Genomic DNA, 25,208 nt, shown 5'->3' on the forward strand with positions numbered 1-25,208 from the left:
AAACATTCGGCAGAACATACATACTCTTGTTATACGGAACTGATTACTTGTTGTGCTTCTTTTCGATGAATGAAAATATGACAATTGAATCGAATCCTGGGATCTGATCAACTATTGAATTTGACCTGTTAAGTCTTCAAACTCAGAAAGTTCAAGTTCAATGGAATTTCAGATAACATAAATATTTCCGCATTAATTCGTATTATTTATCTTATATTTTATCCAAAAACCGTGGCGCCTGGGGAAAGCGCTGAATCGTTCATCGGGATACACGCCAGCTATAATTATGATTTATGTCAAACAAGTATCTGAAGGGAACTCCCGCAGTTTAGCCTTGAACAAATTCTGCACATTTAATGCTAACAATAAAGAAGAACATCTATTACTTTCGGATCGAGCAAATGGTATCAGCAATAAAAGCATCGGCATGGGCCACCTGCTGCCTGCCGGAGGTGCAAATCGAGTGGCCATTTCGATGGATGGACAATGGATGGTGTGGCATTAATGGGAATTAGGAATTAAAGCCTCCGTGGGTGGGTCCATTTTCGGTTTTCCTAGCTAGCTGGTCTAAAAATAAATGCAATGCATAATAAATTGGCTGCGACAAAGTCAAAGTTCGACAATTGCCGGCACGCACATTTTCGGTTGGGAGACCATTGGCTCCCCATCCTCCAAATAACGGGGGTCGCCCACACAGTGACCTTGCCGCGTTTGACGCAAGCCGATGTTTTCAGGATCAGCTGACTGTCAGCTGTATGTAAACAAGTTAAAATGCCGGGTTCCTCTCCTTCGGCCACTGCAAAGCACTCGGGAAGCTTTCCCATGAGTGCTTGTGTAGAAATCGCTCGCGATTTTCCGGCCGAGCTTTTCCCGAGCAATATTCTATTCGAAGTGGCATGTAGATATTATGTAGATTTTCATACAATCGATAACAGCTGCGAACGTAAAGCCCGTCAAATGTTAACGAAACCTGAGTTTTGGCCAGCATTTTCCGGCTGCATTCGCGCAATGTTCGCTGCAGGCAATGGACACGCGTGTGGAAAACTCACAGGAAAATATTTACCGTTAGCCTGCCGCCATCGCGTTGCGTGTACAAAAGGGGCGTGTGCGTGCGCTAGTGTGTGTGTGGGAGTGTGTAGTTGTGGGCCAGGGGAATTGAGAATTTACTAGTACTAGTCCCACTTGGGCGCTCAAGCAGTACGTGCGAAATATTAAGCGTTAAAGAAGTGCCTTTATAATTTACCGATTATCCTGACATTACTTTGCCCAATACTAGTTTAGTAGCCCGAAAACCTACGATCCAAATCAGGTATATGTTTAAAACAAAAGAAGCTGAGTGCTTGCTTAGCAAAAAGTTGCATAAATTGGCAGTAATAATAATGAAAATTTAGCCAAAGGGGTGACGAATTTAAAGTACAGGAATTTAAGCTTCCGTTTTCCCCTGCAAAGTACATGAAGTGCACCAAAAAATCTGCAGTGCGAAGTTCACCTTCACCCAGTGTGTATGACATGCAGGCAAATGAAAAATCGATACCAGAAGCATCAGCAGTTGCAACGCTCTACGACCGCTCCCACTTAGCCACAAGGAACTGCATTATCGCGCAGCAGGTCCTTTAAGCCCGAACATCGTACTTCTAGTGGTCTTGGGGCAGGACACTATCTCCACCATCGACATGGTGGATGCCAAGCCACAGCCACCCACTCCGGGCGCAATGCCTGGAACGGGAACACCGCCGGCCGGATTCGCCGGCGAGCGATCGAAGATCAAACTGTTCATGGAACGCACGCCCAGCATCGGAGCCCTCAAGTCCAAGTTCCTCACCGTGCTGGGCAACAGCAACGAGCTGCTCAACGGAATATCGAACAAGGTATGACTACAACTAGTGATGACAGAGTGAGTAGCGTGTTAAAAGATACAAATACTATAAGGGTCATATGTCATACAAGCCCAAGTATCTTGTACTTATACATTTAAAAGCTAGAAGAACAGAGTATTAGATAATATATTATTATATTATTAGATGGATAAGACTATCGTGCTGTTCGGAATTACAGAGTTATTATAAAAGGATAACCTCGTGATTAGTAATTAAGGAATGTTTTAGAACGGGCACTAAGTTACGTTTGTTGGTTATTACTTTGTTAAGATGCTATTTAAGATACATTACATACAATATTATAGAAATATTTCATGGACTCACGAGTGACAGTGGGTCACGCACACCTCTAGGGCTCAGTTGGGGCAGCCTTGGTAATGAACGCGACAAGAGGTGCTTGTTGGCGGTTGCGGGGGGAGATGTGCTGGGGGGCGGATTGTGTGTGGGTTCTGTCTATGCTGCAAAAGCAGAAGCAACTGACACTTTGATGCTTTTGTTGTGCCGTTGTGTTTGTTCTTGCTATTTCCGCTTTGCTGCTGCACTCGGTTGACCTTCAGTGGGGAGGCCCCAATCCCAATCCCAGTCAGCGCTTGGGGCATGTGCCGGCTATGGATGGGGCTGGAATTGCAAAAAGAGGGGGCACATTCTCTGCTGCTCCGCTTGTACTTGACTTTCTCTCGCTTTGGGCTCGGCAGCCTCGTCCTTGATTGAAATTAATTATATTTGCAGCAGCCGAGAAGAAGGAAGGAGTGCAGCCTTCGATATTTCTAAAGCGTTGTTTTCCTTGGAATATCATCAATCATTCAGAGCGATGTGTTAAGTAATCATTGCAGATTATTGAAATGCATTTATTATGATTTTTTTGCGAGCAACTTGTAGGAGTTCATAAACTTAACGGAATCCTTTTATAGCAGCTTTAATCACCTATTTTAGATAGACAACTTTTTAAAATACGTCAGGCAAATTGACTCAATTAGGTCCTAGAATACATATTCTAAAGCAGAATCAGTACACCACATATGATCGACTTCCTTTTAAAATGTGCCTTTTACTTTGTTTACGTACAGCTGACCCTGAGCAGCAGTTCCAGCGACTCTGATTACTGCGATGACGACGAAGATATACCCAAGTGTGAGTACTTCAAAGTACCAAAGATACGAATACAACTATGGAATACAATATGATTTCACTCCACAGTTGACGAGAGCATTGATTACACCAAGATCGATTTCGAAGGACGACGTGTGAAGGCGCGTCGAGCTCACGAGGAGATCATCTCAGGACGATATCGTCAGCCCAATTTGGCACCGAGTAAGTACGACACAACTAGAACCCAATCATTGGAATCCTATACTTCAACTCATATTTAGGGCCACGCCTGGAACCATCACGTGGGCGTCATGCGGCCAGCAAACTAGGTGCACCCCTTCGCTCCAGCTCCGGCTCTTCGAGCAGCTCCAGCAGCAGCGACGACAGTAGCTCTGTATCCCTGCCCGAGCATATGGCCAATCGTTCCCATGACGTGAGCAGCACCACCCGCTCGGATTCCATAGAGTCGCGTCACTCCGGCGGATATGAGAGGGCAAGGGCAATCGCAGGAGCCCGTCGCAGCGAGATGGACATGCAGAGGGATGTGCAGAGGATCGGCGAGGTGGGCGACACCCTGCCGCCGCACATAGATGTGCAGCCGCCGACGGAGGCGGGAGCGGGATCCGGAGGACGGCAGCAGTGGGCGGGCGGAAGCAACTCCATGCGTCTGCCGTCGCGCAGTCGCGCCTCAAACAGCAGCACTCTGACCAGCCTGCGCGATGAGCCGGATCAGCTGTTGGCCAGCCCCAGCATGGAGTCCACCGACTGGCGGCACTTCATCCGATCGGAGTCGCAGAACTCGGTGCCCTCATGGGCTTCCTCCATCAGCCTGGATTGCCGAGCTGGCGAGGAGCCCGTCAAGGAGTTTATGAAGCACTTTACCGCTCTGCTATTTGGCGGATCTCCAGGAGCCGTTGATCTTGAGCTGAAGTCGGAGTTTGGCGTATTGCTGCGTCTGGAGATCGGTCGACTGTGGTTCATCCGCTTCCTCACCGAGCAGCGCCACAAGTCCAAGCGACTGGACTCGGTCACGTTCGGCAGTCTGGCCCAATACTTCGCCCTCGCCCTGTTTGAGTGCAGCGAGTGCGAGGATTATGGCCCGGCTGCGGTACTGATGAATCTCTGTTTCCTTTTCTACCACGAGGTCGAAGTGCCCGGCTGCGATCCCTATCGCGAGTACCTCTTCTCCTCGCTGCGCCAGCAACCCATCTGGCAGCAGGCGCGCTTCTGGAATGCCATCTTCCACGACGGCATGCAGGCGGAACGGGAGCATCGGGGTCAGAGCCAGATGAGGCGCCAGAAGCGCCGCCAGCAGAAGCAGCAGCAACGGCAGGCAGCCGCCGGAGCAGGATCAGGAACGGGAACTGCAGATGGCCCGCCTATCAAGTCGCAGCGCAAACAGGGCGGCGACTCCTCCTCCAGCTCCTCGCATCAGGCGGCACAAGCGGGCACTCCGGCAGCTCCAGCTTCCACTGGCTCCATTCCAGCCAACCGGAGGCCCAGCAAGACCAGTCTCACCCAGGCGCATTCGCTCCGGGACCAGGAGGACATTGCATTTCGGCAGCTTGGGTGAGTTCTTCTTGATTTTGGAGAAATATGTTTATAAACCAGAAATTTATTTATTCACAGGGCATTGACGTGCAATATGCACTCACTGGGGACATCCCAGGAATTGTGCCTTGACTTCCTGAAAAAGAACGTGGTGGCCCACAACCTATCCAAGGGTAAAAGCATCTAACTTGGTCCTAATAATTGGAGTAATTAATATAGATTTCAATTCATTCAGATAAAGCCAAACTTATTAGAGACAATATATATCGAATGTACCATGAGACACAACTTTGGGGAGCTCGGCACGCCTGAGGTGATTCAACAGCTATCAATTAATAATAAATTGCTAACCCTTTTTATAATTCACAGCAGTAACAGTTGTAAAAGTACCTAACAAAATCGAGTTTCAATCTTCGTCTCAACTAAAGCTAAACTTTTGTCTTAAGTCAGCCGACACCTCGAAACTAATCCTAACTAAAGTAGCAGATCAATGAAGTTTTATCTGAAATCTGGTGTTTTTAATCGCGTTGTCGTAACCGTAAAGATATTAATGCGATAGTCATTCTTGTAACTGGGTTTGAAATATAATGAGTGAATCGGGAAATGCTTGTATTTTTTTGAGCACCTATAAAGACGAATATTATATATTGTTGTTAATAAATTGGGATTTCTGGAGACGTCATCGTTCAGTTTTCATCGTAGCTAAACAAATTGGAATCGCATATCAAAAATAAGTTTGGAATCAAAGCCAGTTACAAGAACATCCGTACTTCGAAAGATAAGACGGCACTTTAACCAATACTGTACGTGTATCCATAAATTGTGATAATAATATTTTGTGATTACTTTATATAGACCTAAATACTATGAAATTATGCAGTGCATATAGTTAAAATATCGCAGTTTAAATTGTTACAAATCAAGATCAATAACTATGCTATAACTATGTTTGTAATGAATGAGATAATATTTCGCAATTGTTTAATACATTCAAATTAATAAAAGTCTAACGAAATTCAAAACGATTAAGTTGATTGATTAATAAAATAGGTTTTCAAACATCACGGCCGCCTAAAAGTAGGTAATTGATTTTTCCACTGTACAATAAAAAGGAAAATATCAATGAAAACACAATATGGGTTCTTATATGTTCTCTGTTCTTTATTAAAATGATACAACGCAAAAACATTATTCGCTTAACTTCGTTTTATTTGTTTGTGTGAATGAAATATGTTTAAAATAAATTAAAATTTTGATTTGTTAGTCGCATAAATATGACTGGAATTTCTTAGTTACTGCTGGTGTTGCTTTAAAAATTGCACTACTTAGAGGTTCTTGAATACTTTCCAGTTTGAAAAAAAATAATCGACATTCAGCTTAGATCAAAATGTTTCGTTCTCCATGATTTGCATACGTTTAACAATTATAATTTATTTAGTTGCTTCTTTGTACAAATTGAACAAGCCTAAGCGATGTGCGGGAAACAAAGAATTTTTCGGGCATGCTTCAACATTTATAAATTAAAACTACATACAACTGACAGAAAATAATGATCGTAATTACAAGAATTCATAATGAAATAATATGATAAATATTAATATTAATAACTGATAGCAATAGACAAGCTAAGAGCTATAACAACAATTGCGTGTGTACGATTTGAACTTTAATTTCAAGATTTTCGACTTTCTATTTCTCTATTAGGCCAGATGTTCAGAGTTCAATTGACTGTCGGTCGGATCATTCCCTTCGTATAAATATATACAATACACTTGAAAACCTAAGGTCGCTAGCTCATTCCATATATGTATATATATCTATATCTGCATATGTGTATATCTCTTTCAGTAAGGTAGGTGGTAGTTGGTCTCCGACGCGGTTTGCCATATCCTCGCCCAGAATACGGCTAGTATTTGCTGCTGCGATCACAAGTTGGCGACATGATTCCCCTTCCCCGCACTTAGTCCAGGAGGATCTGGAAGGTTACGGAGCCCTTACGATCGCGGGCACTGCCACTGTACTGAATGTTCTTGGCCCAGGCACGGCACTCCACGTCCAGCATTTGACCCTTGGGCGGGGAGTTGAACTGCACGGCCACCAGGGGACTCAGGTAACCCGGCTGGTTCAGGAACGGGTAGTAGTAGCTTGGGAACCCTTGGCTGGGGAAGTAGCGGATGTTCTGGAAGTTCTCCTTGTCCTTGCCCAAGTGACCGTTGCAGCTCACCCAGATTTGCTGCCGCTGGAGTACAGGAATACAAAACTTGAGTACAGATCGAGATCCAAAACATACATTGTACTCACCTCCTCCGTTTTCGTATCATTGATAACCTTCTTCAGATCATCTGGCATATCCTTCTCCTCCTTATCGTACACCTCCGGAATCCAGCCAAAGATTTTATTCAGCTTCAGGAATATGCAGGGCTGGTTCGTCTTGTAGCCATAGTTGTTGGCCTTGGAGCATCCGCCAAACAGATCCGTGTTCACCACGCACACATCCGTGGGGTCGAGGACTTGACCGAAGCCGCAGTGCTTCATATCCCGTCCCTCGGTGTGGTTGTAGTCTGTAAAATGACAAGTTCCAGTTTGAATGAGTTCCATTTACTCAATTTAAATTAGCTCACCCCGCAGGAAGTCATCAATCAGCTCGATCCAGTAGTCGCTCTCGGCCGGCTTCTTGCCATCGAAGGCGATTACCGATCCTCGCTCGGTCTGTTCACTCAATGGACGGAATCCCAGACCGGGATTGGTGCCTATCAGCGAGTCTTGCAGCTTCCACTTGGGTTCCGTATCGCTGATGGTGGACAAAAGACCCTGCATGCAAATGGTGAATAGGGCGGCGAGAACGATGTAGAAGATTGTGTAGAACAGCAGTAGCTGACCTGAGGGAAAACAAAAGATATTTATTAGATAAGATTCAAACAAAGTAATATATCAAGACTTGTTTCACGCTCATTATAAAGTTAAAAAATATAGGGATAATAAAACTAAGGGGTTAATTTGCACCAATTGTATCTCACGCGATTAAGATTGGATTGTTTCCCTAGTTTGGCAAAGTGGGGCCATACTGACTCTGCGAAACTGGATGAATGGGGGATCAGGAAGTGGAAATGGGAACGAAATGAGAGATTGGGGACAGGGCTTATGCAATCTAAACGGGCACGCAGATAATCGAACGCTTACGGCGGGTACAGTAAATACGACCAGAAACAATAAACAGAGAGCCGGCGTTTTTCAGTATTTCAATGTCATTACCGTTGACGACTCAGCTAGAATTCAGTGGGCTGTTTGTCACTTCCATGTGGCCAGTGGACACAGAGCGCCGGACATCGGGAGCCCGACTGGGCCAAGCCCCATAGCAATTGCATAAATAAGCGCCAACATCGACAAACCGATATTGACAGCGAACCCAAAACAAACGAACGATTCGCTGTCAGTCCATTGGAGCTCAAATTTCAAAACAAATTAATCGTATGAATGAATATCGAATACAATGCACGGACGCCAGGGTACAGTAGGTGACAAAGGCATGTGGAAATTACGCGATACGGGGTGGATATTGACCAGTTGGCACCTAGCTATCGATGGGCCTTGGTTGGGTCTTTTCAAGAGACCCGGCTAAGAGGTCAATCAAAAACCCCTTTGGGCCAGTAAATCACAATTGTGTTCCTTCATATTTAAGTGCCGAATAATGAATCAGTTGGCAATCGATAGTATATCATAACTATCATTGCGGCTAAATACGTTAAAATATGTCAGGCAATGTTGTAGATTCCACACTTTCTGTATACGTATAAGCTATTTGTTGGAACAAAATATATCTAAGTTAACTTCAAAAGAACCACAAGACAATATCCGGTCTTGACCAGTTCCAACGTTCCATGACAGGAGATATCAATTGGTAATCAATGGCCTTTGCCATCGCTTGGTAACGACTTTTCCATATTTGAGTTTTTAGTTGCTCATCAAAATTTCAGAGTGCGCCAAATGGCCCGGCTGCTTGTTGCCAAGTCCAAATGGGAAATAATTGCGTTCAAGTACAAGGAAATGAGTTTGGCAATGACCACAGCGAACTCAGTCATAGACAAATACTGAGGCAGACAGTCGCATTCTGGTGGTGTGACGCCAGTCGTCCACCGAACCACCAATCCATTTGCCACCACCCCCCATTTCCAATCCCAATCGCCGCCTGACAAGGTGGGTCGAGCAGACGGCCGGTGGCGTAGACCACCAGTATTTAATGTGTAAGGAATTCTGGTCTACACGCTTTCGATTACATGACGGCAGAGTCCCCAAACATTCTTATGTCTTCGCCGAATGAGGGACCGCCATTGCCTTTCCCACCGAAATCGATAAGTTTACTCCACTTCAATGGCCCCACTAGTACAGAAATATAAAATATATACACTGTATGGGGAAGCCACTTCACATGTCTATTGCATGGTGGCCAGAACTATGTATGCAGTGAATGTATTTGAAATCATGAATATATTTATTACATCAGTTCATTTTTCACTCCCCGGGGAGGCGTTATTGCATTAGAAGGCTACATCGTAAAATCATGGTTACTCGCAATTTACTTTTTATTACCGAGTAAAAACTTGATGGCATAGATGACAAATGATTACTTTTTTTCATGCTGGTGACACCATGATATAAATAAATTATAAAACATATAACTTTCTATGTATACTATTAGATTTCTGGAACATAACCGAAAATAAACTTGAGACCTGGAGATGTACTGCCTGTGTCGAACTCAATAAGGTGTTAGGAGGTGTCCAACCATGAAGTATTCTTTAGCCAAAGGACATGCCGCTTCCTCTGGCTCGAAACTTACTCAACTTTTATATAAAAGTCAAACAAGATGTCGACGGGAGGTATCAAGTTTATGCATAACAGCAAATGCGACTCATAAAGGGAACTTTACTTATATGAACTGGCACCCATACCAGGACATTGTGCAACTGCTCTTGGGGACGAAGTGGTGCAACTCGGTGGCCAGGCTTCTATAAAAACCCTGAACAATCTAAGAGTGGACGAGGGCTTCGCTTATCCTTGTCCGTCCGCTTATTCGTCCGTCCGTCAGTGCGGTAAACAAACTTAAAGGACTCGTGACCCATATAAAGTCGCCACTCCCGCCCGTGCCACGGACATCCCCATCCTCATACCCATCCCCGCCACCAGGAAACCCAACCCAAAAGTGCTGGAAACGCTAGTCGGTTTGCATGACCAACGATTGATAACCTCGCTACTTTCTAGGCGTCATCCAAGTGTAACCACCAAGGCCAGCGGAACTAAATAATTTAGTTACGTGCTGGACGCACATATGGCCAGAATCCAGGACACCTCAGCACAAGCTGTAAAAACCACTCGCCGAGTGGCTTAATTTGCACACTTGACCAGCAAGTCGTCCTGTTGTGGGAAATCGGTTAATGGCCTGCACATGTGCAACCGCAGCTCAATTATGTAATGAGTGTGTGACCATTTGACTCCGCAAATGTCCCTTGATCATGAATAGAAATGGGCAAAGCAACAAGCTTGGAAATTGGGAACCATTCTACGTTTTTCAAGGTGTTAAGTCGCATTAGCTTAAAAAAACAACAATCTTTTTATATCAAAAACCATTTGTATTATTGTGATTTATTTTTACGCCACTAAAACAACGAAATTAGTCACCCATGTAAATATACAACTATTTCTATTATATTTCTAATTTTTTAGCAGTATGCTAATTTTACCCAGTTTCTTTGTGTGTATTTAGAAGCAACAATTATGACGCCACCATGCCGCAAGGCTCGGCCACGAGGGAAAAACAGAACGAAGTGGAATAAGACGGAGGATGCAACTTGTTGGTGTCTGTCGCCATCCACCCCGAATCGCATCCAGCCAGATTGAGTGGGTCACGTCACCCCCATTACCATTACCATTACCATCTCCACCTCCATCCCAATCTCCATCTCCATGCCCACTGCCAGTTTCAACTCCTGTCCCGTTTTGTCCTCATTGCCAATAAGCCGTCTCCGTGGCGCCGCTTTATTTGTTGCTGTTCGCCGCACCCTTTGTCCATGCGTCACCACCACACACACCACATACACACAGACTTACACACACACCCACACACACATACATTCGAACACTATTACTAGCACCAGCACACCCAGGATCCTTGGCCATCTTTCTTTTCGCCGCCTGTGTGCTTGGGGCCTATAGCATACTTTGCGGCATTTTAAGTGAATTAATTTCACATGTTAACGAGGGGAAGCCCCGATGGCCCCGCCCACGGCAAACATTGCAAGCGTTTAGTTTGCTGATTATTTTTGGGCCTAAATGCGGGCGTGACAGGGTTTATTCTCGTTCTGGCCACGTTCTAAATCGAAGAATTACCCAAAGAGCAGCAACAAATAGATTTGTCACGTTTTGGTTGGAGTACTTAACGAAAGTCTAAAAAATTTAGCTTTTATGCTTATATTTATATATTAAGGTGATTAGGAAAACTAGTATGTTAATATTTATACTGGAACAAAACGAATTCGATATGCGAAAGGGAAATAGTTGAAAACCCAAGTATAAACTTCGAAAAAGAAAGCGGAGAATTTCAGAAACGGCTTATCTAATTGTATAGTATTGGATCGAAAAAGAAATAGCTTCTATACTGATGATTGAAAAACTAATTTAATTCTAAATTAGCTTAAGCAAATTAGGCTAGTTTCCTGCGCTTTAATTGAATTGTGTATTTTATCGCAGACTTGTCGCTATCGTGACAATTAGTTAGCAGCATGTCAATGTAAGCAGACTGGGGGGCGTGGCGGGGGCGATTAATGGGGAAATCGGATGTAGCCGGCGAAATGCGGTTCTAGCCGGTTTGAGCCAGATTTAGAAACTGGCTAGGGCAGTGATTTGCCTGCCTTTCCTGCTGCTATGTGGTTGCATTGATCTGATGCGGTGATTTCATTACAGCAATCCAACAGAGTCAAAAATCAGAAGAAATAAAACTTAAACTCAGTTTGGTAAAAGGCATACCATTGTAATACATATTTTATCATAAATATAACACTTTGTAAGCAATTATTAACATTATATAACCTTATTTTCAACATTTTGAAGCCAAATGCGATGTAAAGAATTAAAATGTGTAGCAAAGCGAAAGCATTTCGAAAACCAAAAAAGTAATCATGAACCCACTGAACCGGTTCTCTGAGAAGGTTCATCCGCACCTAAAAAAATACAACCGGCACGAACCTAAACAAGTTCTCATTGCGTTAATTAATGAAAAGCAAAGCTTAGCCAACCGTCCAATGCTTCGCCTTCATTTGAAATCGGAATTAATCGGATGGCGATCGTAAATCAAAATCAGCTTTTTCGATCTGCTGTGATTTTTGCTTGTTTTCTGTCTGTTTAGAATTTTGCCACACTGCTTTACATTGTTTATGGGGTCGTTGTCATTTAATTTCCCCACTAATGTCCTGCACATGGGTTAAATTACTGAGCATTAGGCAGTGAAAAACCAAAGGACATGCACCGCGAATTGTGCTTGATGATAGGAATTAGCCGAAGGCAGGCCAAACACTTTACCCACTGTTTATTCAGTTCTGCATATAGATATGCAGACATATGGCTGTTGTTGTAGCAGGTGTGTCAATAGTTCTTAAGTTCTTTGCCGATTGGACTGAGAATTAGTATAAAATGTCGGAATTAGCATAAAAAGTTATTAGAGCTCTTCGGGGGTACACCTTTGGCGACAAGGTAAATAAATTATACATCAATTTAAACCTTCGATAAACTTGAAGCGAACTTGGCCAACTTAATTAAAAGCAAACAAATGACGTCAAGGGAACTTTTCATTCGAGCTACCGATAAGCGAAGTACTCAGAAAATTGCTAAACACTATTTGAAATTGGTAGTGTTTCAGCAGTTTGTTTTGCGATCGGCATATTTTTCAGATATACATTGATATCGTGAGAGCGTTAAATCTCACTATGCCTCTCTGTGCGAAACCTTGAATTTGTTTACAGAACCCATTATAAGAAGGCAAATATTATAGGCGATAAAAGCGAAGTGCTCTCTACTCACCACCTCATCCCACACGTTTTCCCCAATTCCCCACCCTTTGGGAACGTGGATCCGTGTCCATTTTCGAAAGTCAAGAATTCGCATTAACGTTGAAATATGCTAGCCTAATTAAAAAGGCAATTCAACAATTTAGTAGATCGAACGTGTGAAGCCAAATGAGCTCACAAATGTTTAATGTTCGATTCTAAAACTTTCTAGATTCTTTTCACTTAGCCATTATCACGTTGCCAGCGGTTGCTCAAGGTGATTGTATTTCTTAATAATATTTTTATGGCTGCCTTAAGAAATCCCACTTCATCAGGTTGTCTCGTAATGAGTTTATCTATTTTATGGCGTTGACTAAACATTTTCGAGACACCGCAACGGAGATTTCCGTAGTAGCTTCTTTACCTCATCCCGCTTCCCACACTATGACTCGCCAAATCGACTGATAAGCCTGTAAATACGACCACACGCTTCTCACATATAGTTTCCATTACCATATGACGGACAAGTGTCTAGTTATATACAATAAACAATCGCATTTTTGTTTCTATGTGCTTGGAGCTTGGAGTTGATGCAGATATCTCATTGGAGGGGCTTGCAGATTAGTACTGAGTGCTCATAAGTCGGGTTACTGCATGGAAATTTGGGAACTAGCATTCAAACGTTCGGGAAATTATATATCAAAAATGTTGAATCATCAAAGTATGTATTTCAAAACCACAAACCGAATCAATGGATTGTGTTCAAAGGCATAGAAATGACTCGCTGTGTGTTTAGTCATATCCTCTTGATGGAACATAAAACTTAATCTTTTTTCAGGCATCCATTAACGTTAACGTTGTCTGGTGATTTTGTATCTTATTCAGTAGAGTTGAAAAGAACTTACTCCAACTTTTGCCGGTGCGTCCGAAGAAGGTGCCTTCCTGAGGATTGTAGATCATTTCCGAGAAGGTTTGCTTCTTCGCTGGCTGCGGGAATTCGAATTCGCCTTTGGCGCCCTTTCCGTTATTCTTTGACATATCGGCGCTGTTCTTTCGCACTTCTTTACGGTTAGCTTTTCAGTATTCGATTCGATTCGAAAATTTGGTTTATACTTTTCGTTGATGACGTGGACGGCGCGAAGGCTACGAAAACTGATTTATGTATACGTTGTGCTGTGTATATGCGATGATTCAGCAGACTCGAAACTGAATTCTCATTTATTTTCGCACTCGCAGCACTCTTGAATATTTTTGAAAAACGTGTAATTATGCAATTATTTGCGCCTCGACTGCTCGACGTGTCTTAGAGTTAGGAAAATGAGTTAGAACCGATTTTGGGCGAAAGAAGCCGAATCAGAAGCACAAACAAACGGGCTGGGAGCCGCGAGAAGTTGTTGCCAACTCTTGGTTTCCCTGCTTCCTGCGACTGCGAATGGCGATGCGTGCTGCGTGTTGCGCTCTCGGCGAAAGATCACCAACTAACCGAACGCAGCCCCAAGTCACCCAGCAAGGCGAAAACTCAGCGCCAGTGTTCTTCGCCCCTCAACACTCACACAGGCTCACCACGCGCCTCGCTCTTTCTCTCTCGTTCTCTCTATCTCTTGCGTTCTCGCAACAAAAGCTTCAAGATAAGAGTGATGGAGCACTGAGGAAAACGGCGTACATTTTCAGATAAATAGTAACATTAACTAATAAAAAAGCAAACAATACTTTTTTGATCGTCAAGTTCTATTATTTTCGATATTAAGCATATATATGCTTTATAGATATTATGTGAATAATATCTTAGATAGAATTCAGCTGCAAGCGATTCCTACAGGACATTACTCATCCGCAATGTTGGCTGGCATCTTTGTTCAAACTCTCAGATGTTATCGGATAGACGAAACGTGCCCTAAAAAAGCATTCTACGTATCTAAGGTCCATTTTCTTGCAGTGTGACGTCGACAGCTGTTGAACGTATTCGACACTTTGCCAAGCAACATGAAAAAGGCCAAAGCAAAAGCGTTGGACCAGGGGGGAGGTTATGTGGCTAAGGTGTGTGTGTGTGAGCTTGGGGTTTCGTGTGTGTTTTACCTTAATGTACTCTCTATCTCTCTCCATCTTCTTTGCTGGCTACGCAAATAGAATAAATGATTGAGTGCAGACAGCGGCCAGACAACAACACACCCGAGGGCAGTTGCTTGGGCCATGCAATTTTCGCCAGTGCAGCTAAGTGCTTTGCATTCAAGGGCTGTGGAGCCCGGGCCCCACTCCACCCTCTATGAATGTGATGCGCTCCTGTTTTATAAATATTAAAATACAAAGCACAAAGAAAATCACACGCATACCAGCACAAGTCTCACTCTCTCTATCTCCCGTTCTCCCACTCTGCCGTTGACATGCGCGGAGAGTTGAGTACATTGGCTCCACTACGCACTCCACCCACGCTCCCTCCCCTCTAACAACCACCACCACCATTGTTGCTCTCATTATGCTCGCGTGTTGTTGTACTGCGCTTTGTTTTGCTTTTCCACGCTCTCCCCAAACGGTTGGATCAGTTTTTTGGGTGCTCTGGGCTTCGGAAATTTCCACGCGGAAAGCGGGAAAACTTTCTTTGTTATTGTTCCTCAATCATGGTTCGTCGTCATCAGCATCTGGATAATGCTAATGCTGCACTGAGAAAAATAAACTGATTCTTACTCTTATATTCCAAAGCTATTTGCATATAATGGCTTAAGAATTTCAAAAAGAAGCTCATTAGCACTTTTATTAGGGATATGATTACGCTAGAAAATCTAAAAGGATATTTTGTCAAGTGTATAAAGCGTTGCCAAGTGTCAAGAACTTTCGAGTTTATTAATTCCCTTAAATGTGCACTTCCTCTTGCATGGCAACCCCCTTGCCCTTTGCCCCTTGAACCCCCAACTCCCCCAACAATGGGTTGCCATTGCCAATTTTCCTCATTCTTGGACTGTTGCTGCTGATTGTGGGCATGGAGATGCACGGATAAATGGCCACGGCATTATGTTATTCTATCTCGGTGCTCCATCGTTGTAATCATCACAAGTTGATTAAATGACACTTGAAAACGCCAGGGTGGCTACGTTGTGGAGTCAACTCAATTGTGAGGCGCAATTCCTGCATCTCGGTTTATTGGGTTCTCAGACGAGAGGTGTTTAATCCTAAGTGGGTCTATAATAATTACGATAACTTGGTTAGCTGCAATCACGGGCCTAGAATAAAACAGTAAATCCCTTAAGGGCTGCAGTCAACCAGCTAAATGCCGAACAAATACCTCTTGAATCTAACGTATATAATTTACCGGTGGATAAGTATGTCTATATACTGTAAATTCATACATTGCCCATTTGGATTTGAGCGGTTATATCCATTTAACGGTCAACTGTGGAAGTTGCACTCTCTCTTTTGCTCATCTCAACTCCCTCAAATCTCCCGCATATCTCCAACCAGTTTATCCTGGTCCAAACCGATTTTTCAGACTTTTCTGTGTGCGTGTCGATCTTTAAATCTCGTAGAACTTCCTCATTAGAGATGGGCTTTGGTTTTTTTTTCATTTATCATCTGATTTCAGCAGCTACATGGCTTAGGTTCTGTGGACAATGGTCTGTCATTCAGCTAATTAGCTCTCAATTAGCGAATGTACATTGCTGGCATATTTGTGCATACGACAATAAGTGGGGATCTACTCAATTTTTCTGGAAAGCCAAACTGTTGGAATATAAAATTCCAGTGATCTATTTTCCTCTTCTACCTTCTGACGTCACAAAAGTATTTTAGCGAACGATAAGTGCTATTGTAAAACGAATATCTAGAATATAAGCAAAAGTTAAACAAAATCGAAAACTGCTGTCTTTGCGCTCTAATTAAGTACACTTTTCTTGGATCACTAAGAGAGAAATCTGCTTAACAGCTAACAAGAATGTAAATGAAGGGCAAATGTGATAATCATATATGCCGGATTATACTCTTCACTCGATATTTTAAAAATAAACAATATCAAAAGGCAAACAGCAGCGCTGCGTTAATGATTTTAAATGACGCAATTGGACGACTTATTATTTGGACTGATAAAAACCTATGTGACCGCGCGCCTACAAAACGTATTATATATAAATAAAAGCCAATCGATCTGGCTTTAAGTATATTTATCAGGCAGCGGCTGACCATTGTCAAGTGACGACTGAGATGGTTGTGATATGGCGTTATCAGCGGCATTATTATCTTATCACCCCACAGGGCAAACATCAGTGTTTACGTAAATCCTAAAGTATGTCATATGCCCATCTGATAATTTTGAGAAACTGTATAGCAACATCTTTTTTGTGATTTTGCTATCGTAATCTTGTGCAAATATATCGCCAAAGGGTATTAAAAATAAAACAGATTTGCTTTTCTGACTACTTTCATTTGATTTTTATTGAAAAAGAATTGAAAGTGATTTGTGTCTCTTAGCCGTCTCAAATTTATTTCCTTAAATTTCAATCTTCGCAATTATTATATCATAAGCTTAAAAGTTAACCGAAGTTACGAGTTTCTGTTTTCCAAATGTTGCTCTTTTGTCGTCGATCAAAATGTGATGTATATAGGCTTCACTTTTGACTAAGTTATTTATAAATATGGTAAATTCTGAAGCTAGCTGTAAATATTTAGATTTTTGGTAGACAAAATTGGTCTGTTTTCGGTTACATGTATAGCGGCAGACTCAAAAATGATTCTTAAATTTTCTTTATAAATTTGTAATATCTAGGGATTCGTTTGTTGATTCATTGGAAATGGCAGTTTGGATTAATTGCTGTAAATTTGTTGCATTTGATTGATTTACTATTTACTGGTCAGCGCCAAACGAGATTCAGGCTGGTCTAATCCCATCCTGTCCATTGAATTCCCATCTTGGTGTTTAGCTTTACAATCTTACGTCTAACTTTCATCGTAAAGTGCATAAAAAGTTACTGGAATTCAAAATTTGTATGTTTATAGGCGTTGCAAGTCTTGAATATATTTTGTATGCTTTATAACGCGGAAAACACAATTAAATAATTTGGATTTTTAATGACATTCGGAAATCTGAACCTTTCACAATCTTCACTACAACATGTGGTGGTTTGCCTCTGGTAGGATTGTCTTAGACGAGACTTAACAACGTCCTCACACCTCTGGTACCGAGATTCTTGTTCATCGGAGATTCTTGTTATTGTGTTTGCTATTATGTTATGTGGTAGTAGTGTGGTACAATTTAATCAATGAGGAGCTCATAGTGCACCGATCCGATCCTCTCCTTGCGATCGTGTATGATGTTGCGAGCCCAAGCCCTGCACTCCACGTTGATGATGATTCCGCCTGGGTGATACAGAGTGATTAAATGGGGATCTTGGAAACTCAGGCTCTACTCACGTTTGGGGCGCTGGAAGTGTACGGCCACCAGAGGACTCAAGTAGCCCTCGGAGTTCTGGTAGGGATAGAAGTAGCCGGGGAAGCCCCTGATTGGCAGGTAGTTGACAGCACCAATGTTCTCCTGGTCGGCTGGGTTCTCGCCCTCGCACGATACCCAAATGGTGTTTAGCTGCGTCCAGGAGAGAATCTTAGTTAGTCTTCTAGATTTCTGGCATTACTTTCATCCAATTACCTTTTCTGGCTGCGTCTTCTCGACCTCTGCGATGTAGGTCTTCAAGCTGGCGGGCATGGACACGGGCAAGTCATTCGATCTGTTGTAGTACTCCGGAATCCAGCCGTAGATCTTGTTCAGCTTAAGGAAGATGCACGGCGCACTCTTGTGGTAGCTGTAGTTGTTCTCCTTGGTACAAGGCGACCACGTCTTGATGTCCACGTCGCACACCTGACCCTTCGGCGGCGGCTGGTTGTAGTCGCAGTTGTAGATGTTCTGACCACGTCCGGGGGTTAGACCAGGTACTTTGTACACTGTAGGGTTGAGATACAAAGATTCGAGTTTAGAATGCATAATTTTTCCACAATTAACTACTAAATAGGTATTTAGGATTGAATTGATCGTGTTTGACTTGATCAGCTTAGTTTTACATTCGACAAAGAGATCTCATTCAACGAATAAATTGATGGCATTACAGATGCAAGCAATTAGTAACTAGATCCCTATAGATATGAAAGTACTTACCCGCAAGGAAATCATCCAGGGAGTCTGTCCAGTGCTTGTAGTTCTCGTGCTGGGTGCCCTTGTACCAGATCAAAGTGCTTTCCACATTGTCCACCGGTGGCAGGGGTCGAAAACCCAGTCCTGAGATATCGCAAAACTCGATTAGTGCTGAATTTGGCGAAATCCTTTACAATGGCGACTCACCTGGATTTGTGCCTATCAGGGAACGGTCGAGGGTCCACTTGGGAATGCGAGGATCGAGGGTTTGGAAGAAGGCCCACATGCAGATGGCCACGAGGGCGGCGAGGACTCCGTAGAAGGCCACATAGAAGATTCCGATTTTGGCTGCGATGGGAAGAGAGAGCAGGAAATGCTTATTGAATTACGGCGATTAAAGCCGTTCCTAACAGCGATACGCAGTCAATTGAAGCGATTGAATTAATTAATTGTCACTGGCCCCCGCGGTCGACATGGGTTAAACCGATAATTGACAACGACGCCGGCTCGAGAGGGCCGTATAAACAAATGGGGTCCAACCCCAAGCTCCGTCGCTTCTCAAGTTCGGAGTAGACGGCAGTCGGACGCCGAGCTTCTCCACTGAATCATCATCTAAACATTCGCACAATTCTATATATTTCCGATACTCTCTCTTATTCATCGACTAAGAGCATGTAAGGGTTCCACTCAAGAGCCGATTATTTTTATTTGTGTGTGCTTACTAAGAGATCGCTCTTGATCTCAGATACTTCTTGGCCGACATAACCTCAATCGGAATGGGAAGTCGGTTCGCCAGAGAGCAGTGAACTAAGGGAGTAACCAAGCCAAGCTGGAGTTCGTAGCTGTTGGATACGCTACGTGCAGCTATGCTCAGAATTTACCTAACTATTTAACGAATTTTCAAGAGCGGATATACTAGGTGTGAGTTTGATTGAAATTTTAAGACCTTTTCTCACCGAAAGACTTGGAAAGTGAAATTTTAATAGTTTTCTATTTAAGTCTTAGATACACCCACTAAAGATTTTAGTAATATCGATACTGTAGATACACTGTTAATAACAGCTGAAGCTCAAATGAAATATAAGCATATTTTATTTAAGCGAGAATAATTATAAAAATAAATATAAATTAGAAAAAATCAAATAAATTTATTCTAATATCGTGCTCTCGAATAAATATCCCACTCTTGCCAAGATCTCTGGCGAATGTCAAAAGTACATTTTTCCGTTTTCGTATATTTTCAGCTCTGCTTTGCCCATTTCAGCATAATTGCACTGCAGTTGTCTATTTATAGCGGGGCCTTGGGCTAGCCAACTTTTAAATGCCAATATTGGCGTCATGAGGAAAACCTTTGCCGTACAATTGATGATAAGCAGTGCGGCGGACGGCTTAACTGGCGGCAATTGAGGGCGGACAGAAGTAAGATGCCGCATTTCCACGCCCTAATTTGTTCCCATTTCCCAGCATCGTTACATGCAGATGTTAATTTGTTCGTCGCCTCGCGAGCTGTACTTTAATTTTTTTGATTTACGAATGTGTGCAACTCGCGGCACTTTAGACGGTCTAATGGGCGTTACTTTCGCAGCGCCGTGCTTATGAGATACATTCCCGAATCCGACTAGCATTGGCTACGATGAAATACGACTTTTGAGCCTGATTTACAGCTGTCATATGCCAACGAAAGCAGTTTTGGCCGGACATCAATAAACACGGCAATAAACAATAAACTTACCCCATGACGATCGATCGCGACCCATAACCGTTCCATCCTCGGTGTTATATAAGAACTGGCCCAATTTGAACGGCTTGGGCTTCCTCAGGTTGTGCAGATCCTCGTCCACAAAGGACGGACTCATTGGTACTGGCTTGGACATGTTTCTATCGGTGGGTTTTCTTTGGATTTAAAGGCCTGTTTGCGATTCAGTTCGGTTAGTGATTAACTCGGAATCGATTTAAGCTTTTAAAAGTATTTATTTTTAAAAGTTTAAATATTCGAAAGAAAGCACTCAACGAATTGAACTGCAAACGACCGTTTCAGCTGAATACGCGCAAATGTCTATTTTGCTGTATTGAATATTTCTTTTCAAACACTTGAGAATATTTTTAGCGTTGAATAAAGTCCAAATATTGCAATAATATTTCCATGCGAATTCCCCGCGACGTATTATTTGCACTGAAACTTTGGTGGCACTGTGTTTGGGTTTTATATCGTAAATATTGCACCGACACCGAATTGTGCAGATGTACACACATAGTATTCAGACGGCACGTACTATTATATACACTCATATACATATACAGTCCAGGTCCTTTGCTCTCTTAGTTTCTCTCACTTTTCACCCGACGTTTCAACCCCCCTGGCCGTGCAGGAAATTTGGCGCCTTTTTCGGCTCTTCTGGCCGAAGCAAATGTTGCATCCGTCAGATACGACCTGCAACTGGTTGGCATGGAATGGGCGCGAAGGGCCACACAAAGTGGGCCAAAGTGGGCCAAAATGGGGCTAAAAGGCCGTGCTACTGCTGTGGCGGCGACATGGTCTCATTTCCGCGTCTGCTGTTGCGATTTCAATGCCGCATTGGCTTTGACCCGGCACTGCCAAACTGGCAGATACAAAAGTATCTGTTCTTATTTATGGTGCATGCAGTGGTTCTTTTCATTTTGCCCCGAACTACAACCACCGCAACAACAAGAACAACAACACCAACAACGACAACAGAAACAGAAACCAGCCCGCTCTTTGCCATCGAGCACTGAAAATGGGAAACGCAGCGAGTATCTGTATCTCTTAGCTGGCGCGCTCTTAACGCCTGGCCACATACAAACAACCACACCTTTTTGAAGAAATATCGGAGCGTTTCTTCAAGACTCTGGCTGAAATGAATTCTTTTCTTTTCGTAAATTCTCTACTTAATGGAATTTTTAATTATCCTAAGGACTCTTTTACACGTTTTGTCGATTTTTGATGGCTAACAAAGTGGGATAAACTGCACTGAACGCACCACAAACTCTATTTAAGTTGCTGTATGCAAACGGAACGCGTTTCGACCACGTTACGAACACTCCGTGACACGTTATTCCGCCGCTCAAAACCAATTTCAGACTGAAACCCAAATCGGAGGTCTGTCGATACGCAGCCAAACATCAAGCGACTTTGCTTGAGTCTGTTTGGCGTGGTTTTTTGCTGGTCCGGTTTTGTGTGAGTCAAACGAACGGCTCTCTCTCTCGAGCCGAGTTTGGGTTTTGTTTTGAGTGGAAAGTGGAACGCGGGGCGCTTTTGGCAGCACCGCGTTTTCGTATTCGACGGCGAGTGCAATTCCCGGATCTGGGATCGGTCGGGTTTTCCGGACCGAGATTGGGTTGCGTTCTAATTGCCGTGGAAAAGCTGCCTCCTTGTGCACTCGTTTTAATTAGGCGGTGCCGGCGATTGTCGTACATTCATTGCAAATTGCCCGGGGTTCGATCCCAGAGCCACGGCCACACTGAGAGAAAAGCCCCATTCTGAGCTGGTCAATTCCATTTACAAGTGCCTCATGTTTGTAGTGCAATGCTCTCTATTAAAAGCAAGCGATTATAGTCATGCCAGAAGAATGCACATTAAATAATAAATCAAAAAATGTGTTTCGCTGTCGTATTGATTTAATGAAACCAATTAAAAACAGTTCGGGGTAAGGGCAATGGAAAATCTGGCTCATTTAAATATCGCTGGCACGCAAAAATCTAAGCATTTGACCCGATTCCACTCAAATCGGAGGTGGAGAAGTGAGGGCAGAACTGGTTTAAATACGGCCACAGGACATTCAGAGAATTGGGCCAAATCGAGAGTTGCTATACATACACGCACAGGGGGTGGGTTTCACAGGAGAGCCCTCTGTTCCACTGGAGTTATGTTCAAGGAACCATGGAATGAGGACGCTAGCGGGCAGCCAAATAGGACATCATTCTAGTTTCAAATTGGAAGATATGTAAATATGGTAATATACTATTTCCTATATTATTACTGGTTTGAAGAAAGACCAGCATAATAATACTGCAGTTCATTTTACAAAATCGCAGCTGCGTGTATTAGAATTTAAAGCGAAAATAAATGTATTGCAGTTGCACATGCGAATTAAAAAGTATTTAAGAGCTACGTTAATATTCGTGATTAGTTCATGGCTTTCTTAATAAATAATAGTCGTCGATTATAATTGTCGACGTTTTCTTAATAGGCATTTCCTGCTATCTAAGCAAGGGCGAGGTTAAAGCTTAATCAAAGTGTCTCGAAAGACGGTAAGTAGTTTTCTAGAGATTCCAGCACTACGCCTTCCTGCAATCTCAGTGATGCAAGAGGGGCTCAAAGGTGAGGTAGAGGTATTGACAACCATTCCAAGTGATCCCAAACAGGTGAGAAATTCAATGAAGCCCCAAATCCATGGTACGCCACAAGGGAGGTCTGGCTACTACTTCGACCTTCTGCCGAAATCAGCGGTGGTTCTGGAGAACGCTGGCGGGTTCACCGCAGCCTGATTGCATAATGGCATAATTGACCGATATTGCGGCACAAGTGGCCCGGGCACGGGCACGGGCACACATAGCTGGTCGCGCCGAGGGGCCAGCGAAGCGAGAATGCCTTCCATTGGGCGGGCAATAAAAACGGACATGGACACGGACTGGAAAGTGGCGAAAGCGGCGGGAGGCCGGCAAATAGATAGATACATCCATCCATTCACCCACCCACATCCACGATAATCTGCATCTGCCGTCAGCGCTAATGCGACGACAAAAGAGATTCTCTTGATTAAGGTCAGACTTTTATCAAGACTGTCGACACGGCTGCTGGCAACAGGGGCCAGCACTTGGGGTTTACGTAATCCGTAATGCAAGATCTCCAACTCACCCCAGCTGTCCATCGAGCGTCCGAAGTAGGAGTTGTCCTCCGAGTCGTAGACCATCTGCTTCAGCGACTTCTTCTTGGGCCTCTCCGGCGGCCGCGAGTAGTACTGTTGGAATCCATCTATGCAATCCTCGGTTATGGTCGGCATTCTACTAGGCTTCTTCTTTGGCTGGCGCTTCCTCAGTTCAACGGCTAAACGGTTTCGGGATCGGGATCGCGTGGGCAAGGGTTTTCGAATCACTGGATTGGAAATTGGAATGTGTATGGGTATGGGTATGTGGGGGGGATCGGTCTCGGATCGGTATCCAAATGGGCTCCTGGGCAGTTAGGTGTAGATCCCGTGTAAGGCTCGGCTGGCGTTGATCTATGGCAGAAAAGGCTGATGGTTTACTCTGTAACACTTTGGATTTGCGCTGCACACGACAAGTTGACACCGCTGTGCGCCGCGCGACACTGATCTGAATTCGACAAAGAAAGACCAAGCCGAACCGGGGGTTATGTGTCTGAAAATCTGAAATCAGAAATACGCAAGAGTCAGGCTTAATCAAATACTTTATGCATTTGTGTGCGGAAATACGCGCTGCGGTACCGAAACGAAGCGAATTGGTGTGGGTATGGGGATGGGGACAGGGATAGAGATTTGGATTGGGATGGTGATGGTGATGGGGATGAGATGGGATGCCAGCCAGAGCTCCAGTTCCACGTCGTGGAAGACGCGAGTCGCGGCGCGTGACACAATTTTCATTTAATTGAAGCCTAAGATGGCGGTGACTATCATGAGCTGGCTGCCTGACAAATCTAAATCCCAGTAGGCGAGAAATTAACTATGCTGGTGATGATGATGATGATGATGATGCCACTAATTGTCGCATGAAATATGGCTTCCTTTGGCACTGAGCGCATTTTACATTTCAAGTTGGACTTCAACGATTGCCACCATTTCAGTTGGGCAGGTGAACTGCCGAATGCAAAACATCCACGTGGATAGGATTGTATTAGAAACGCATAAAAAAGGCGCCTCTTTTAATATGTTTGGTGTAAGCGCGAGCTGTCGCGCTTGAGAGCGTCCTACAGAGAATCTTGAAATCATAATCTTCATAAGGGTCTCAGCACGTTAAATTTTTAAAGGGCTTGTAAACTTTTCGGTAAGTTCATTTCGCTGAATTTCGCGGTAACAATTGAATTGAAATTCGATATGTCGATAAATTTTTACGATACCAATCGGTTTCTTGACTTTTTAGCGCCACCTGGCTGAACAGACGTGGTACCACCAAAGACATCAGAATGGTGTTAGTCTCCGCTATGTGTTCTTCGCTTTCGCCGCTAGGTGTCGCTTAGCCAAAATTATAAAATTTTCTTAATGTCTGTCGCACTTCAATTAATAAAGCTAATATATACTTACTAATACGATTAACCAAAGAATGAATCCTTGTCCTTATGACCTCTGAAAAGGGCCATTGGAATCAACAAGAGCATTAAGGTCAGCAGGAACACAGTTATAACCAGGAAAATCGTAACGAGCGTCGTCGTCTCCACCATTGCACAGAATTCGATCGTTTGTTTAGTCGTCGGCAGTTGTTGTTGCAACTTCAAATGTTGATTTACGGGGTCGATCAAAATTTAGAAATACGTAGAATACAATCATAAGGAGTAAATATAGTATTAGTACGACGATA

At 43.5% G+C, this 25,208-nt stretch overlaps 3 protein-coding genes across 4 annotated transcripts; 1 reads left to right on the forward strand and 2 right to left on the reverse strand.

The window, feature by feature from the left end:
- Positions 1 to 1,016: 1,016 nt before the first annotated feature.
- Positions 1,017 to 5,582, forward strand: LOC117141135 (uncharacterized protein KIAA0513). Its single transcript, XM_033304464.1, has 7 exons — positions 1,017 to 1,868; positions 2,945 to 3,008; positions 3,075 to 3,188; positions 3,248 to 4,535; positions 4,596 to 4,690; positions 4,753 to 4,830; positions 4,887 to 5,582. Exons 1-6 carry the CDS (start codon positions 1,674 to 1,676, stop codon positions 4,827 to 4,829), a joined length of 1,833 nt encoding a protein of 610 aa, XP_033160355.1. The 5' UTR covers positions 1,017 to 1,673; the 3' UTR covers position 4,830; positions 4,887 to 5,582.
- Positions 5,583 to 5,928: 346 nt separating this feature from the next.
- Positions 5,929 to 14,039, reverse strand: LOC117141141 (sodium/potassium-transporting ATPase subunit beta-1). The gene is made up of 4 exons (XM_033304477.1): positions 13,459 to 14,039; positions 7,139 to 7,396; positions 6,819 to 7,078; positions 5,929 to 6,756 (listed from the first exon to the last, which is right to left on the reverse strand). Exons 1-4 carry the CDS (start codon positions 13,589 to 13,591, stop codon positions 6,478 to 6,480), a joined length of 930 nt encoding a protein of 309 aa, XP_033160368.1. The 5' UTR covers positions 13,592 to 14,039; the 3' UTR covers positions 5,929 to 6,477.
- Positions 14,040 to 16,994: 2,955 nt separating this feature from the next.
- LOC117144769 (sodium/potassium-transporting ATPase subunit beta-2) lies at positions 16,995 to 25,107 on the reverse strand. Of its 2 annotated transcripts, none has more exons than XM_033310136.1 (7): positions 24,935 to 25,107; positions 23,536 to 24,043; positions 18,867 to 19,007; positions 18,684 to 18,803; positions 18,180 to 18,472; positions 17,948 to 18,116; positions 16,995 to 17,893 (listed from the first exon to the last, which is right to left on the reverse strand). In XM_033310136.1, the coding sequence occupies exons 2-7, from the start codon at positions 23,678 to 23,680 to the stop codon at positions 17,790 to 17,792; spliced, it is 972 nt and encodes a 323-aa protein (XP_033166027.1). In that variant the 5' UTR covers positions 23,681 to 24,043; positions 24,935 to 25,107; the 3' UTR covers positions 16,995 to 17,789. The 2 variants fall into 2 exon arrangements, with proteins under 2 accessions (XP_033166027.1, XP_033166035.1); XM_033310144.1 differs by lacking the exons at positions 23,536 to 24,043; positions 24,935 to 25,107 and adding exons at positions 20,392 to 20,568; positions 21,659 to 21,765.
- Between the last annotated feature and the right edge of the window lie 101 nt (positions 25,108 to 25,208).

Source organism: Drosophila mauritiana, chromosome 2L (assembly GCF_004382145.1).
Source record: "Drosophila mauritiana strain mau12 chromosome 2L, ASM438214v1, whole genome shotgun sequence".
Lineage (NCBI taxonomy): Eukaryota > Metazoa > Arthropoda > Insecta > Diptera > Drosophilidae > Drosophila > Drosophila mauritiana.

Bases quoted from the DNA above. Each gene is read 5' to 3' on its own strand.
- LOC117141135 (XM_033304464.1), top strand. From the start codon at position 1,674: ATGGTGGATGCCAAGCCACAGCCACCCACTCCGGGCGCAATGCCTGGA. The intron at 1,869-2,944 runs GTATGACTACAA...GTTTACGTACAG, and splicing joins TCAACGGAATATCGAACAAG to CTGACCCTGAGCAGCAGTTC. The intron at 3,189-3,247 runs GTAAGTACGACA...ACTCATATTTAG, and splicing joins TCAGCCCAATTTGGCACCGA to GGCCACGCCTGGAACCATCA.
- LOC117141141 (XM_033304477.1), bottom strand. From the start codon at position 13,591: ATGTCAAAGAATAACGGAAAGGGCGCCAAAGGCGAATTCGAATTCCCG. The intron at 7,079-7,138 runs GTGAGCTAATTT...GTCATTTTACAG, and splicing joins GATTGATGACTTCCTGCGGG to ACTACAACCACACCGAGGGA. The intron at 6,757-6,818 runs GTGAGTACAATG...CCTGTACTCCAG, and splicing joins ATGATACGAAAACGGAGGAG to CGGCAGCAAATCTGGGTGAG.
- LOC117144769 (XM_033310136.1), bottom strand. From the start codon at position 23,680: ATGCCGACCATAACCGAGGATTGCATAGATGGATTCCAACAGTACTAC. The intron at 18,473-18,683 runs GTAAGTACTTTC...TCAACCCTACAG, and splicing joins CCTGGATGATTTCCTTGCGG to TGTACAAAGTACCTGGTCTA. The intron at 17,894-17,947 runs GTGAGTAGAGCC...TGTATCACCCAG, and splicing joins ACACTTCCAGCGCCCCAAAC to GCGGAATCATCATCAACGTG.